Source organism: Carassius gibelio, chromosome A13, assembly GCF_023724105.1.
Source record: "Carassius gibelio isolate Cgi1373 ecotype wild population from Czech Republic chromosome A13, carGib1.2-hapl.c, whole genome shotgun sequence".
Taxonomy (NCBI): Eukaryota; Metazoa; Chordata; class Actinopteri; order Cypriniformes; family Cyprinidae; genus Carassius; species Carassius gibelio.
The window spans coordinates 5,332,711-5,349,701 of NC_068383.1; the positions used below are offsets into that span (position 1 = coordinate 5,332,711).

The 16,991-nt window shown below is 35.5% G+C and overlaps 1 protein-coding gene across 4 annotated transcripts in view; it reads right to left on the bottom strand.

Moving 5' to 3' along the window:
- LOC128025945 (insulin-degrading enzyme) overlaps nt 1–16,991 on the bottom strand; it is a 75,159-nt gene that overhangs the window by 3,659 nt on the left and 54,509 nt on the right. For all 4 annotated transcript variants that reach the window (XM_052612585.1, XM_052612583.1, XM_052612582.1 and 1 more), the window contains 11 exons: nt 4,889–4,991; nt 4,454–4,576; nt 4,264–4,346; nt 3,715–3,859; nt 3,296–3,406; nt 2,154–2,274; nt 1,982–2,073; nt 1,578–1,689; nt 820–987; nt 377–649; nt 240–301 (listed from right to left, as the gene is read on the bottom strand). In XM_052612585.1, coding sequence (XP_052468545.1) covers nt 240–301; nt 377–649; nt 820–987; nt 1,578–1,689; nt 1,982–2,073; nt 2,154–2,274; nt 3,296–3,406; nt 3,715–3,859; nt 4,264–4,346; nt 4,454–4,576; nt 4,889–4,991 — 1,393 coding nt within the window. The remainder of the gene's footprint in view (nt 1–239; nt 302–376; nt 650–819; nt 988–1,577; nt 1,690–1,981; nt 2,074–2,153; nt 2,275–3,295; nt 3,407–3,714; nt 3,860–4,263; nt 4,347–4,453; nt 4,577–4,888; nt 4,992–16,991) is intronic.

Below are 16,991 nucleotides of genomic sequence, written 5' to 3' on the forward strand. Positions count from 1 at the left end.
GCATACTGAAATGTGACTGGTTTATTTTCATGCACCTGCTTTTACAATGTTGTACACCGTGTACAGATTCTCATTCATCACAAAAGAAAAACGTGTGTGGTATGAAAATGTCTTTTGCACAGAACCAAAGCCAAAATCCTAACATTATTGTTTTGCTGCAAGCATGGACAATTTCTTCAGGAAATGCAAGTCTCAGCATCTGTTTCAATTTGTGACAAAGTATTCAGTTCATTACCAACCCTGTAAAACTGCATAATATGTTCCTTTGTCAGTGTCTTCAGGTAAGCCACTTCGATATTATCTAGATCAGAGAAGACAATGACATTAAAACTTCAGATACATGACGCTAACATGAGTTCATTTCGGTGACTCTCACCCCTGTCGAAGTTGTACTGTTGGGAGATGATTTCTCCCCAGTATTTGGCACATTCAGCCGCCAGCTTCTTGGGTTTGTCGAGACGGCGAATAGCCAGTGCCTGGATGTGCTTCTGAAACGCTTCCTCCCCCATCTCCTCCACACTCTTCTCCATGTTCTTGAGGAAAGCCTCCACTCGAGACTCCAGGTAGTGTGGAGCCTTTTCAGACTGGATGATGAAACGCAGACCCTGCACTCCATTAGCTCTGCGGGGGCCGCTGAACACTATGTAACCTGGACGGTCAGACACACAGAAAGAAAGAAATTATGTTTTTAAGAGCAGTGGGAGCAGCAGGAAGAGTCTGTGTGCCTAAACTGAACTACCAACTACTACTGATCATCATATCGATAGACAAAAAGAGAGAAAACTGTATTTCCACACACAACAAAGAGCATTGAGTTACCCAGCTGTTCTTTGGTGCGTAGTGTGTTGAAGCATGGCTCAGAGATGATTTGACAGAAGAGCTCCAGCAGCATGTTCTCATGGGTGTTCTGCATGTCAGTCTGATAGTAAATCTCGATTCCACAATTATTATGAACCTCATTCCTCTGCTGGTAAACATACCAACCACCTGATAACCACAGAAAACTGGACTTAAACACGAGCACCATAACAAACAGACACACACACAAAACAAGCACAAATATCATAGACCTTAAAATTACATTCAGGTTTAATACCAGTCTTCATTTCTTTGAGCCTATGAATATGTATGAATATGTATTGATGGAAAACAAAAATTACAATAAAATGCATTTTAAAAATCCTACACTACTTAAATATAATTTAAAACTTAAATATTGGTCTTTCTATTCAAAGTACCCTGAAAAAAAAGGAAAAAAAGCAGAGCAACTGATTTCACCATTTATAATAAATGTCTTAAGCATCATATCAGCATATTAGTATGATTTCAAAATATTACATTAGAAATCGGCATTTTTTACATTTTAAATGGTACTAATTTCACAGTATTACTGTTTTTACTGTATTTTTGGTCAAATAAATTCAGCCAAGGTGAGCTTTTCAATTAGTTACAATTTCAACCTTTCGAACGGTTGTGTATACTGTACCTGTGGATGCAGAGCTCAGATTTGAGAAAAGCTGAGAGAATGTAAGACTATCTTAGATGTTGCATGGAAGTTTGTGGTGCTAAGGACTTACCGTCAGGGACCTGCACTTCCCTGTAGCGAATTAACTGACTCGGTAGTAGGGGTTTAGTGTGAGCATGCTCAATGAGAGTGTCCTCCAACATTTGCATCATGCCCAGAGCAGACTGGAGACAGCAGACAGACAGTTAGACAGAGCACACTGCTCAAATCACAAACCATAACAGGTTCACAAAAGCTAAACCTAACATTACATCATGTTGTATCAATGTATGAGCCAATTCAATTAATTTACAACTTACAAAAATGAGAACAAAGCAATTCAAAGAATCATCAAACATGGAGCAAAACAAAAATGGTTCATTTTAACAAATGGTTTCAATGCGTCTCGAGACAAAACTCCTGCTCTCCACCTGCCTTTTCTGTACGTCATCAAGAAAAAATGCTTTTCATACAAACCTGTTTGGTGATGTTTCCATGCAGCAGGGCTTCAATGTGTAACCGTGACAACAGCTGCGGTATGAACGCCTTCAGTCGAGGTAGAGTCACATCTAAGAAACACAGTCACAGCATGAACACATGCAGGAGACCATTGCGCTCGCTTTCACAGAACAACGAAAGAGCTTCGTACCTTCCAGAGCATCTCTGAGCTCGTCTTTGGTCCAGGCCACCTCAGTCATGAGCAGCCGCAGGTAATACATGGCATGCTGGTGAGGCTGTTCAGCACGGAAGTTATTCAGAGACCTCATGTACTGAAAAATAAAGAAATAAAAATCACACACAAGTTTCATTTAGATCTGTTATAGAGCATATTTTCTCATGGACACGGATCAGAAAACGCCAAATGTCTGACTACCAGGCCCAGACGAATCCACAGATATTTTTGCTAATGATGCATCAATTTCAGCAATCAAAAAACAATTCAGTGTTTCAACTGCAGAAATACAGCCTGTAAACAAAGTCTCTTTTAAATTTATATGTCCCTCAAAAAAGCCATTTAAAGTATATAGTTCATTAGTTACCTAAAAAAAAAAAATCTATACTGTATTAGATATTCATTAAATTTGTTATTCGCATCTCGTTACTCGCTCTAGGTTGCAAGCAGAATGTTTTAAGCATCACTTAATACTATAATGCACTAACACTATAATGCTCTCCTCCACTTTCTGATACAACCAGATGTGTCAAACCTGACATGTCAATAAGCTTTTCACTGATTGGGCTGCACAACAACACGTCATGCAAATTTCCCACACAAGTTGAAATTTGTCAGTTTGTGTGGAAAACACGATTGAGGCAAATACTGCGTGTTCCCTGGCAATCGCGTCACCCAATTCATTAAGAATTTGCATCTGTGCATTGACATTGTATGTAATCTACTTATGAATTTACAGCATTTACATTTGTTTTTGGTGTGCACACACACCATTATACTTGCTTAGCCTTGTTAGAACAAACTGTGGTTTTAATATTTTTTTGTTTACATTAAAATAAAGAATTTTTTTTATTAAAAGCTTGATTTAAAAACTGCCTCATGCAAAATTTAAAATGTACAACATTTTAAGTAGAGTGCTATAAATATTAATTACATTTTGATTATTAAATAAACTTTCAGTTTTGCCTAAATGAAAAACTTTAATTTTGATTTAGGTGTAAAACATGGTGAAATGTGTTAAGCACAAATTGGCTTGGAAATGGGGAAATCTACAGAGATTTCTGTGAGCATAGATGTTACTGTAAAAGTATATTAAAGAGTGTGAGTGTGTGTCTTACCGCTTCCTTAATGATATCAAAGCGCTTCTCATCGATCTGAAACGAGGCCATTTTCTCAATGATCTTCTTCAGCAAGATGTGTTGTTTGTCATTATAACCCTTGACTGACAGCTGACACACACACAGATGCATTGAATATTTATGAGAACGAGTGATGAGAACAAAAACCATTCAAGCACTTTCATCTTTCATTGTTTTGATTTTATGAAATCTGTAACATTTAAAATGGAAGACACTCTATGAGACAAACATACACAAAATTCAGCACAGATGCATGAGCTACTGCAGAGCAGACTAAAGTTACACTTTATGGGTCACATCTTCAGACAATAATCAGTGCAGTGTGTGAAACTGGACTGGCCTCCTCATGGGAGTGGCATGTTGGGAAACCATGGCACTGGGGATACTAGCATACTTACATACATCCCATAGACAGTATTCTGAAGGTCATAGCCCAGGCCGGCTAGCTCGGCTGCATATGCATACTCATTCAGGGAGTCCTTGAGTAACTCGAGGTACAAATATGCCATGTTACAATGCAATGGGTCCACGTATGCAAATGGGCTGTGGAAAGAATGCAAGTGATAAATCCTGTCACTTATAACTTCAGTACGAAGGGTTAATCTCTGAAAAATGTAACTGCAGTTCCTTTAGAGTAGTAAAAAGGGAATTTAAGAGGATTAAAAAAAATGCTATTTCAATAACTTTCAAATTAGCTTAATTGGTCTGAAAAAAAAAATCATCAGTGCTGGGGAGCAAAAAAAGAATCTGTAAAACCTGAAGAGCATTGATGAACAATTAACAATTTTACATAACATTTTCAGGTTAAACAAATACAGATTTTTTTAAATATTTAATTGTAGAATTATTTTTGCAGATAGTACCCTACCACTAATAATTGTTACCATTATGCAAAATACAAATAGACAGACAATCACTAGAATGTACAGTTTTTATGCTGAACCTACCTGAAAAACTCAAAGTTTAAACAAGCCTTGGGTAGGAAAAACTTGTCATCCTGTTTGAACCAAACTTTGCTCATTGCTGTATCCTTAAAAAAGATTGAGGAAGACCAAAAAGTAAGTGTTTGGGAGATTTTTAGTAAATCAGTTAAAAGATACTCCAACTAGAAATTGTATTTAAGAAAAAAAGAAATACCTTTATCAAAGTGGGGATAGATGGGGGATCCTTCTCTAGAGGATAAATTTCAAAGTTTGTTGGAATGAATTCATTCTTCATTGGCAGTTTGAACTTTCCATTGAGGTTAGCATTTTGCCATTTCTGAAACAAAAAGGCGGCAATAATTAATTTTCTCCCCCAAATTATGGTAGTTACGGTTTCCTAGAGTTTTAAGTTTTTACAAAATCAAGCTGACCTGTGTATTTCACAGCTTAGCCAGTCCCCTTTGATCAAACATACAGTGCTCATAATACATGGATCGCCCCTACAACCTTTTTAGTTACCCATCCAGACCATTCACCACTAGTCAAAATTCTGAATGAAAATGAAAATAAGATTTGTATGTGTACTTGGAAAAAAAGAAAAGAAACCACAAATGAAATCAAACATCTGACGAAATCAAATGTGTCTCACCTTAATAGCCTCATCAGTAATGGCTTCCTGTTTATACTGCGTGCCGTACCACTCCTCAGTTCGGTCCGTCTGTCCTTCAAATGATTTGGAGACGACAGCGACCCTTAAAGAAAAAAAATTGAAGCTAAAAGATTTGTATGATCATTGCACCAGACACAGCATGACATTGTCCATTTCCCACAACTCCCTTGGGAAAAATGGGCCATGCAATCTTGCTGCAGTAAATAGATTGGGAATTATGGTCATTACATCAGTCAAAGGTTTGAGTTTCCCGGAGCTTTTCTATCTGCTGTGCAGGGCTTTAGATCAATGCACCATTTCTAGACAAATTTAGACCATTCTGATCAATAGAGAACTTTTGACTTATCAATTACATAAGAGCCCAGAATAGGTTGGGTCTAAAAACCTGAATACTCCTTCCAGAATTGGTCCAAATCACACAAGGTTACCTGCAGGACAGAGCAGTTTCACCACCTGATGCTTATTGCGCACAAAAACGGGAAGGGCTTTCTCAATCTTGCAAGCTTTTATTTAACTGGTGCTACACAATTTCCAGCACTATGAGAGCACAGATCCTTTTTTAATTCTACTGGAAAACACGTACGTTGTTTAAAAGGAACTGAGTTTCTAAAATATGCACTCCTGAGGAAGACCTAGTTGGTGGATTTGGCAACGTTCATGAACACTCAAGGTAAAATGTCATTTTGAATTCTGATAAAACCACTGCTAAATGTCACAATAACTGTGCTTGTTTATTTTAAATATGGTATAGATTGTCTCCAGCGGTCTAAGTTGGCAGTTATTGGGCAGAAAAGGCTAGATTAGATTTTCACAGATATCTGACTAAATCTAAATATCTGACTATGTGAGACTGGTCATCTAAAGTTGCAGTGCTTTTAGCAAGGTCAGTGTAGTAGCCAAATCACACAAGAAGAGATGTGACAAGCAGCAAATCACCAGATCTGATCTTGATCAGAATAGTTTAGAAATACTAAGACAAAATAAAATACAGCAACCCTAAAAGTTCTTCCATCCCAAAAACAAACACAAGAGAAGCAATGGTATGGGGGTTGAGATATGGTTCAAACAGAAACAAAATGCTCTTTTAAAGCTGGAAAGGAAATTGCCTCCATCACATTGGTGAGAATCTGAAGTGGGAGTCTTTCAAACACAGCAAGAGGATCCAGTATCAAAATATAGCTGCAAGCAGCGATGGCGGGCTCAAGCCATCAGTGCAACGCCACCCCGGTGGCATCGGGAAAACTGTGCCCAGCGGGCATAAGCATTTACAGTAACCCTCTGGCAATCAAATTTTAAGGGATATGGCAGTTAAAGGGTTAATCCGACCCATCTAGACTTTGAAATCACATACACAGAACGATATATATAACTTTAGTAACACTTTATTTTAATATATATAAAAAATGTATAAGGTGTGCATCGTAGCTGACACCTAAATGAACACATTACAATTGTTTTATGACTGCAAGTCTTTTTCCTCAAATGCTATTGAGCTTCAAATTTGCGTTTGAGCCCATGTGAAAAAGTAGCATAATTTACATATGACTTACAGTTTGTTTTAATATCAAACATTCAATTTAATGGTGCATTATAGCTGTCACCTAGATGGACAATTACAGTTGTTTTATGACTGTAAGTCATTCTCTTCAAATGCTACTGACGTTAGAAAAGTGTATAACAATATCACATGTAACTTTAGAGAAGGTCCCTAAATTTGAGACTCTCGAATGTCCAATGTCAAGCCAACTTTATGCCTGTTTTTGTTTTGTTTTTTACTTTATTTTTCTTTTCTCTGTGCCGCATTGCTGATGTCTTTTACCCGGGCATAGATGTCCATCCATCAATTACGAACATTCATCCGCAAATGTCCGAGCGGTCGCGAGCGCGGATGGGAGAATGGCGCATGTTTTATTTATTTGAGCTACTGGGATGGTGCCCCCTCTGGGAGTTGGTGCCCTACGAAGACTGCGTATTCTGCATATAGGGAGCGGCGGTACTATCTGGAAGATATATTCCTCAAGCCGTCGTACAAGAGGAGGTGATGCTAGTACTTCAAGAATCTCTCAAAACCTATCTGTTCATAAAGCCTATATATAAAGTCTTAATATAGTATTCCACAATATGTTGTGCTATTCTAATATTATTGCGTTTTTTTATTGACATTGTTATTTGCTGTTATTTTTGACTTGATAAAAAAAAAAATATAAACTTATGCAATTGTATATATATATATATATATATATATATATATATATATATATATATTAGTGTACAGTTTTCTTTTATTGCATCTAGAAATAAGTGTTTCTGAGTTCTGTGTTTATTTTTTTTAGGAAGATTACAGCATTTAATCTCCTCAAAATAAATGTGCATATAAACCATGAACAATTTAATTATAGCTGTATTTATAAAATGCTTACTAATGACTATTAATTTTGGGAGAAGGCTATATGAAGCAGCAACAGTTGATATTGAGGCCTAAGATATTTCTTAAGCTGTAATGATGAAAAAACAACAACAACACAAAATTGCTTATTTTTTTTCTGCTGGTGATTAAAGAGATGATTAAGTCTCCCTCCCTCTCTCTCTCTCTCTCTCTCTCTCTCTCTCTCTGACACCAAGCCCATCCCCTCTCTCACACATTCACACAAACTCAGCACACACACTTAACACACACACACTTAACACACAAACACACATTACCCACAGTGACAGAGGGACAGAGTGACATCAGATGTATGGTAGTTTTTTAATTTTCTCTCATCCATATAGTGTTGTATAGTCATGAAACTATGCATATTTCCTCAGCATGACTTGTCTTCTATGTGTACATTTTGTTGAAGTGTTTAGAAGCTGCACTTAAAAAAATAAAAGACATTTACTGGTTCCTTTTTTACTGTTATTTCAAAAAATCACCATGACAAAACCATTCAAGCTATCCAAAATTCATTCGCACCTGTTCTGTAAGATAAATTCTTTAAACAGTGGTAAAAGAGGATGTGGTGCTGATCCTTCAAGAGTCACTCCAAACTTATCTGTCCATAAAGCCTATAAAGAATTATTCTTAATACACAGTATTTCACAATACTTCAGCATATTATTCTAATTAAGTGAGGGTCATTTTATCAGTAAAATACATATTTTTCTTTGAAAGATTTCTATAAATGATTTAAATCATATTCGTTTCTACAATAATTATTTAAAAGTAATCCTATAGCTCCATCTGGTGGCCATGATTGGTACTAAGAATTGCAAGCTTGATTTATATGTTATGATAGTTTTAATTTTATGGTGGCTCCTGGACATGATAAAGCTATGAAACTTACTGTGCTTCCTTCAAATGATGACTTCTACGTATATGAAAAATTATGAAGAGTTGGAATGAAGAATGTTAAAGATATAGTAAAATAACTATTGTATTTTTTTATGTTACTTTAATAAATCGGTATGGCCACACCATTTAAGGTATCTTAAACCCATTCGCAATTTAACATCTTCAGTATACTGGCATCATGTTGAAAAAGTTTGGTGTGAACTACTTGTGTCTTCTTGGAGGAGTATGATTCATTTACAGGCTGATTTGATCATAAATCCACAATAAAATTTCTGAGTTCTGTATCAATCTGTGTTGTTGTGTGTTTATTTTCATTTTTTTATTTTTCATAGGAAGATAACTGACCCTTTACTCTCCTTTTTAATAAATGTGCTTATAAACCAAGATCAAGCTATTTATAGCTGTATTTATAAGCTGCTTATTAATGACTATTTAAGTTGGGACAAGACTTTATAAAGCATGAACTGACTATTTACTAATGAGTGCAGTTATTATAAAGTGTTACCAATGCATTTACTAATGTTAACAAATTAGACATTATTTTACAGTGTTATAAAATCCTTTAATGACTTATAAGCATTTGTGAAAGTTCTGCTTGCATTACAGCTTAGTCTTCATCTGTGAGCTGAACAGTTTTACTGTTACATCCATGAGATTATGTAAATTAAGATAAATGTAATGTCACAGGATGGAATAGGTCAGTATCAAATGAGTGTGAAATTATTATTTGCAGCACAAATAAGTATTTTTAGAATTTTGTTTTTAATTCCTGAAACTGTCAGAAAAGGATAAGGCCTAAGAGATTTCTTAAGCTGTAATGAAAACAGCAATGTTAGCAAAAGCAACAAAAAATAACAATTTAAAATACATTTTTTTTCTGGTGATTAAAGAGATGATTAAGTCTCTCTCTCTCTCTCTTTCTCTCTCTCTCTCTTTCTGTCTCTCATTGTGTCTGCCACTCAGCTCATGCCCATCCCCCACTCACAGACACACACACACACACACACACACACACTCAGTCAGCACACATACATTCCTCAAACAGAGGGACAGAGTGAGTTGAGATGTCTGACAGTTTTTTAATTTTCTTTTAATCATACAGTGTTGTAAAGTCATGAAACTATGCATATGTCCTCAGAATGATTTGATCTCTGTATGAATTTTTTTTAAGTGTTTGGAAGCTGCAATTTAAAAATACAAGACAATTAATGATTCCCTTTTTACTGTCATTTCAAAAAATCACCACGACAAAACCGTTCAAGCTAACCAAAATCTGTTCGCAATTTAAGTTCCTCAATGTTTTTTCAACATGTAGACAAAGTTTGGTGAGTATAGTGAACATTTCCTGTGAGGAGTATGCATTAAATCAGAGCTCAATTTAAATATTCAAATCAAAATAGCCGACTTCCTGTTGGTCGTAGCTGATGACTGTGAATTAGAAAGTTGTCCGTCTTGAAAAGAACAATTTATGTACCAAGTTTGGTGTCTGTAGCTAAAACTAACCCCCCCACTTTTGACAAAAGGTGGCGCTATAGAGTGCCTCCTTCACGCCCTTTTAAAAGCTTTTGCCATTGTCTAGCTGTCACTAATACTGATATGTGTTTTGAGTTTCATGTAAATCTGAGCTTGTTGTCTGCCTCAAACTCACCATAACAGAACATTCAAGTTTGACACGTTGCCATGGCAACACTATATCAGATATCAATATCCCCACAACAGATTTACATTGGCCGTGTTTTGTCATTATTCTGATGAAGTTTTAAGTAAATAGAGTAAAAATAAGATGCTGAATTCAAAGCATTTGGAAAATGACTCACTTCCTGCTGCCAGTTGGTGGCGCTATAATGTTGACTCTTAATAGTCACATATATACGATCGGTATCATACAACGAACAAACCAATGAAGTTTGATCAAATTCAGGAAATGTATGTGGATGTTATTAGACATTTCCTGTTTCTCATTTCTAGCCATAATTTCCACGCCTCGCCACGGGCAAACCGTTCGAGATATCAAAAATCCCCTCGCAATTTTTCATCCCCAATGTCTTGAGATCATGTTCACAGAGTTTCGTGGCGAACGGGTTGAAAACCTCAGAGGAGTATTTCAAATTCCAGAGCATGCTTTTTTTAAACAGCCCTGAATAGCTGACTTCCTGTTGGGCGGAGCCTATGACATAAAGTGTGAAAGTTGTTCGGCTCAATGAGATCTATAAGTGTACCGAGTTTCATATAAATACATGCTAGTGTGTGTGAGCTATGGTTCAAGATTTCTGACTGTGTTCCAGGGGGCGCTGTAGAGCCCCTGTGCCACGCCCGGGTCCCAGTCTCTGTGGCGTCCTGATGGCCGCAGATTCCAATGTGTGTGCCAATTTTCAAGAGTTTTTGAGCATGTTAAGGCCCCCAAAAACCCCCGGAAGGTTTAATAAAAAAAAAAAAAAATAATAATAAGAAGAAATATAGCTGCAAGCAGCGATGGCGGGCTCAAGCCACCAGTGCCATCGCCACCCCGGTGGCATCAGGTAAACTGTGCCCAGCGGGCACATGCATTCACAATATCCCTCTGGCAGTGAGGTTTTAAAGGATATGGCAGTTAAAGGGTTAATCCGAATCATCTAGACTTTAAAATCACATTCACAGAACAATATATATATATATATATATATATATATATATATATATATATATATATATATATAACTTTAGTAACACTTTACAATAAGATTCCATTCATAAACATTATGTTAACATGAACAATATTTATATAGCATTCATTCATGTCAGTTAATATTCCAAACTTAAACATTAAAACATTGTTTTATTGTGATTTTTTTCCAAGCACATTTTACCAATTCCAAACCATATCAATCTTAATAACTACCATTATTTTTTATTTAATCATTTATGAGTGCTATACAATAGTCCAGGAAAGCTGGAAGAGAAAAACAGGTCAAGAAGAACTGACAAAAAGAATTGCAAAATAATTAGGAAATAATGTGAAGATTAATTTTTAGTCAATTCTGCAAGACAGACTTTCAGGAAAGGAGGTGGAATAAAAATGAGCTCCTAAATCTTAATCCTGGATTCTGGAAGATATATTCCTCAAACCATCGGACAAGAGGAGGTGGTGCTGGTCCTTCACGAGTCACTCTAATCAGTTCATAAAGCCTATATATAAAGCCTTAATATATAGTATTTCACAATACTTCATGGTATTCTAATTAAATCATTTTTTGGAATCTTAAGTCTCTCAGAGCCTGACACCGAGTAATTCTGGAGACTCCAGGAAAGTGGCAGTTCTGTAAAATGTTGGCGCTGGAGACTAAATGCTCTCTGATAGTTTCACACCTAATTCACTTAACACACACACACACACTACCCACAGTGACAGTGGGACTGAGTGACATCAGATGTATGATAGTTTTTTAATTTTCTATCATCCATATAGTGTTGTATAGTCATGAAACTATTGTCATGAGACCAGTCATTCTGAGGAAATATGCCTCAGAATGAATTGTCTTCTATGTGTACTTTTTTTTTTTTTTTGAAGTGTTTAGAAGCTGCACTTTAAAAAAATAAAAATACATTTACTGGTTCCTTTTTTACTATTATTTAAAAACATCACCACGACAAAACCATTCAAGCTATCCAAAATTCATTCACACCTGTTCTGTAAGATTAATTCTTTAAACAGTGGTAAAAGAGGATGTGGTGCTGAACCTTCAAGAGTCACTCAAAACGTATCTGTCCATAAAGCCTATAAAGAATTATTCTTAATATACAGTTCACAATACTTCAGCTTGTTATTCTAATTAAGTGAGGGTCATTTTATCAGTAAAATTCCTAAAATACATATTATTTTATTTGAAAGATTTCTATAAATGATTTAAATCATACTAGTTTCTACAATAATTATTTAAAAGTGATCCTATAGCTCCCTCTGGTGGCCATTATAGGTACTAAGAATTGCAAGCTTGATTTATAAGTTATGATAGTTTTAATTTTATGCTGGCTCTTGAAAAAAATAAAGCTATGAAACTTACTGTGCTTCCTTCAAATGAGGACTTCTACTTATATAAAAAATTATGAAGAGTTAGAATGAAAATTTGTAAAGATATAGTAAAAAAACTATTGTATTTTTTTATGTTACTTTAATAAATCTCTATGGCAACACCATTTAAGCTATCCTAAACCCATTCACAATTTAACATCTCAGTATATTGGCATCATGTTGAAAAAGGAGTATGGAGTAGTATGAGGAGGAGTATGAATTCATTTACAGGCTGATTTTATCATAAATCCACAATACAATTTCTGAGTTCTGTATCAATCTGTGTTGTTGTTTGTTTATTTTTATCTTTTATTTTTCATAGGAAGATAACTTACTCTCCTTTTTAATAAATGTGCTTATAAACCAATGACAAGCTATTTATAGCTGTATTTATAAACTGCTTACTACTGACTATTAATATTGGGACAAGGCTTTATAAAGCATGAACTGACTATTTACTAATGAGTGCCGTTATTATAAAGTGTTATCAATGCATTTGCTAATGTTAACAAATTAGACATTATTTTACAGTGTTATCAAATCCTTAAATGACTCATAAGCATTTGTGAAAGTTCTGCTTGCATTACAGCTTAGTCTTCATCTGTGAGCTGAACAGTTTTACTGTTACATCCATGAGATTATGTTTTTATTGTAATACACAAACTATGAAATTATACAAAATGTATAAAAAGGTAAATAAATAAATACGCACACATTAAAAAAGCAGCCAAGAATGAGTTTCCTTTTTTATATAGATTACAATTGAAGACAGAAGCAAGTGGTAAATGTGGTCACTTTAATATTCAAATCCAGTAGATCCACTTCAGATTTATTTCTCAACAGTTTATGTTCACGTGGCTGTTTTCGTTTATATTCGCCAAGCTATTATGTGTTTTGAAATAATCTTGTCCGTTATGTGTTCGTTCGTACGACGAACGGCAGAATCCTGCAGCTCGAGAGATATATGTTATTCTGCCAGTCGCGCTTTCAAATAGTCTTGCACACTTAAACTGGTCACAAACACCTGCATTTACCTCTTGTTGTGTTACAGTGGGTTTATTGTGTGCATTTGTGGTAATATTTTATTTAAAAAAGCTCTTAAACAAGAATAAATTCGTTTGTTTTGAGCTCGACACTGTACGTGCTGATCGGAGGCGGTGATTTCAGATAGGCAGCCACAAATATTTCATTTTCACACAAACAGTTCAAAAACATCTTAATTTAGCTCTTGGTGTGTTCTAATTGGTTGATTGTGTGATATCGCTGTAATAATTTATTTTTAAAAGCTTTAAAACAGGAATAAATTCGTTTTTTTCTGAGCTCTTTACTCCAGACGCTCGTGATCACAGCGGTGATTCATCTCTCCTATTTCTCACGTATCTCTGGCCAGAAATAATTTATCCATGAGCCCTGAACCGGTAATAATCAGATATGTTGGTTTAGCTTGTCAGTGTGAATTAAATCTAAGTATTTGTTTGTATTTTTAACCGATTTAAAAGTGAAAGTAAAAGTCCGGTAATTGCACCTGTAGGGGCGCAATTTCTCTCAGACAATGGAAGTCTAAGCACACACACTCAAACAGAGGGACAGAGTGAGATGAGATGTCTGACAGTTTTTTAATTCTCTGTTATCCATACAGTGTTGTAAAGTCATGAAACTATGCATATTTACTCAGAATAACTTTTTTTCTGTATGAAAAAAGGTTTTGAAGTGTTTGGAATTTAAAAATGCAGGAAAATTAATAATTCCATCTTTATTGTCATTTAAAAAAATCACCACGACAAAACCATTCAAGCTATCCAAAATCCATTCACAATTTAAGTTCCTATCAGAAATACTGATGTGTGTTCAGAGTTTTGTGAAATTCTAAGTATGTTATTTGCCTCAAAATCACCTGAGAAGTATTCCAGTTTGACATGTTGCCACGCCAACAATTTTTTAGATATCAATATCCCCCTTGCAGATTTATATCGGCTGTGTTTTAACATTATTCTGATGAAGTTTGAAGCAAATCGAGTAATAATAAGATGCTGAATTCAAATCATTTTGAAAATGACACACTTCCTTCTGCCAGTTGGTGGCGCTATAACTTTGACTCCTAATAGTCACATATATGCGATCGACATCATACAACGAATAATCTGATGAAGTTTGATTAAAATCAGGAAATGTATGTGGATGGTATTAGACACTTCCTGTTTCTCTTTTCTCGCCATAATTTCAACGCCTCGCCACGAGCAAACCGTTCGAGATATCAAAAATCCCCTGGCAATTTTTCATCCCCAGTGTCTTGAGATCATGTTGACCGAGTTTGGCGGCAATCGAGAAAAAAACCTATGACAAGTATTTCAAATTCCAGAGCATGCGCTTTTTACATAACTCTAAATAGCTGACTTCCTGTTGGGTGGAGCCTATGACATGCAATACGAAAGTTGCTCGGCACAATGAGATCTATATGTGTACTGAGTTTCATATGAATATGTGCAAGTATGTGTGAGCTATACATCAACATTTCTGACTGTGTTCCAGGGGGCGCCGTAGAGCCCCTGTGCCACGCCCGGGTCCCAGCCTCTGCAGGCTCCTAAAGGCCACAGATTCCAAAGTGTGCGCAAATTTTCAAGAGTTTTTGAGTATGTTAAGGACCCCAAAAGCCCCCACAACTTTGATGAAAAATTTGAATACTAAACCCTAAATAGCCAACTTCCTGTTGGGCGGAGCCTATGATATGCAATACAAAAGTTGTTTGGATTGATGAGATTTATATGTGTACCAAGTTTCATACATCTACGAGCAAGAATGTATGATATATGGCCCTCCATATTCCAGGGGGCGCTGTAGAGCCCCTGTGCCACGCCCGTGTATCAGTCTCTGCCCGGCCCTAATGGCCGCAGGTTCCAATCTGTGTGCCAATTTTCAAGACTTTTTAAGCACGTTAAGGGCCCCAAAAGCCCCTGAGACGTTGGAAAAAAAAAAAAATAATAATAATAATAATAAATATAGCTGCAAGCAGCGATGGCGGGCTCAAGCCACCAATGCCATCGCCACCCCGGTGGCATCAGGTAAACTGTGCCCAGCGGGCACATGCATTCACAATATCCCTCTGGCAGTGAGGTTTTAAAGGATATGGCAGTTAAAGGGTTAATCCGAATCATCTAGACTTTAAAATCACATTCACAGAACAATATATATATATATATATATAACTTTAGTAACACTTTACAATAAGATTCCATTTATAAACATTATGTTAACATGAACAATATTTATATAGCATTCATTCATGTCAGTTAATATTCCAAACTTAAACATTAAAACATTGTTTTATTGTGATTTTTTTCCAAGCACATTTTACCAATTCCAAACCATATCAATCTTAATAACTACCATTATTTTTTATTTAACCATTTATGAGTGCTATACAATAGTCCAGGAAAGCTGGAAGAGAAAAACAGGTCAAGAAGAACTGACAAAAAGAATTGCAAAATAATTAGGAATTAATGTGAAGATTAATTTTTAGTCAATTCTGCAAGACAGACTTTCAGGAAAGGAGGTGGAATAAAAATGAGCTCCTAAATCTTAATCCTGGATTCTGGAAGATATATTCCTCAAACTATCGGACAAGAGGAGGTGGTGCTGGTCCTTCACGAGTCACTCTAATCTGTTCATAAAGCCTATATATAAAGCCTTAATATATAGTATTTCACAATACTTCATGGTATTCGAATTAAATCATTTTTTGGAATCTTAAGTCTCTGAGAGCCTGACACCGAGTAATTCTGGAGACTCCAGGAAAGTGGCAGTTCTGTAAAATGTTGGCGCTGGAGACTAAATGCTCCCTGATAGTTTCACACCTAATTCACTTAACACACACACATACACACACACACACACATTACCCACAGTGACAGTGGGACTGAGTGACATCAGATGTATGATAGTTTTTTAATTTTCTATCATCCATATAGTGTTGTATAGTCATGAAACTATTGTCATGAGACCAGTCATTCTGAGGAAATATGCCTCAGAATGACTGGTCTTCTATGTGTACATTTTTTTTTTTTGAAGTGTTTAGAAGCTGCACTTTAAAAAAATAAAAAGACATTTACTGGTTCCTTTTTTACTATTATTTCAAAAAATCACCACGACAAAACCATTCAAGCTATCCAAAATTCATTCGCACCTGTTCTGTAAGATAAATTATTTAAACAGTGGTAAAAGAGGATGTGGTGCTGAACCTTCAAGAGTCACTCAAAACGTATCTGTCCATAAAGCCTATAAAGAATTATTCTTAATATACAGTTCACAATACTTCAGCTTGTTATTCTAATTAAGTGAAGGTCATTTTTATCAGTAAAATTCCTAAAATACATATTATTTTATTTGAAAGATTTCTATAAATGATTTAAATCATACTCGTTTCTACAATAATTATTTAAAAGTAATCCTATAGCTCCCTCTGGTGGCCATTATAGGTACTAAGAATTGCAAGCTTGATTTATAAGTTATGATAGTTTTAATTTTATGCTGGCTCTTGAAAATGATAAAGCTATGAAACTTACTGTGCTTCCTTCAAATGAGGACTTCTACTTATATGAAAAATTATGAAGAGTTAGAATGAAAAAATTTAAAGATATAGTAAAATAACTATTGTATTTTTTTATGTTACTTTAATAAATCTCTATGGCAACACCATTTAAGCT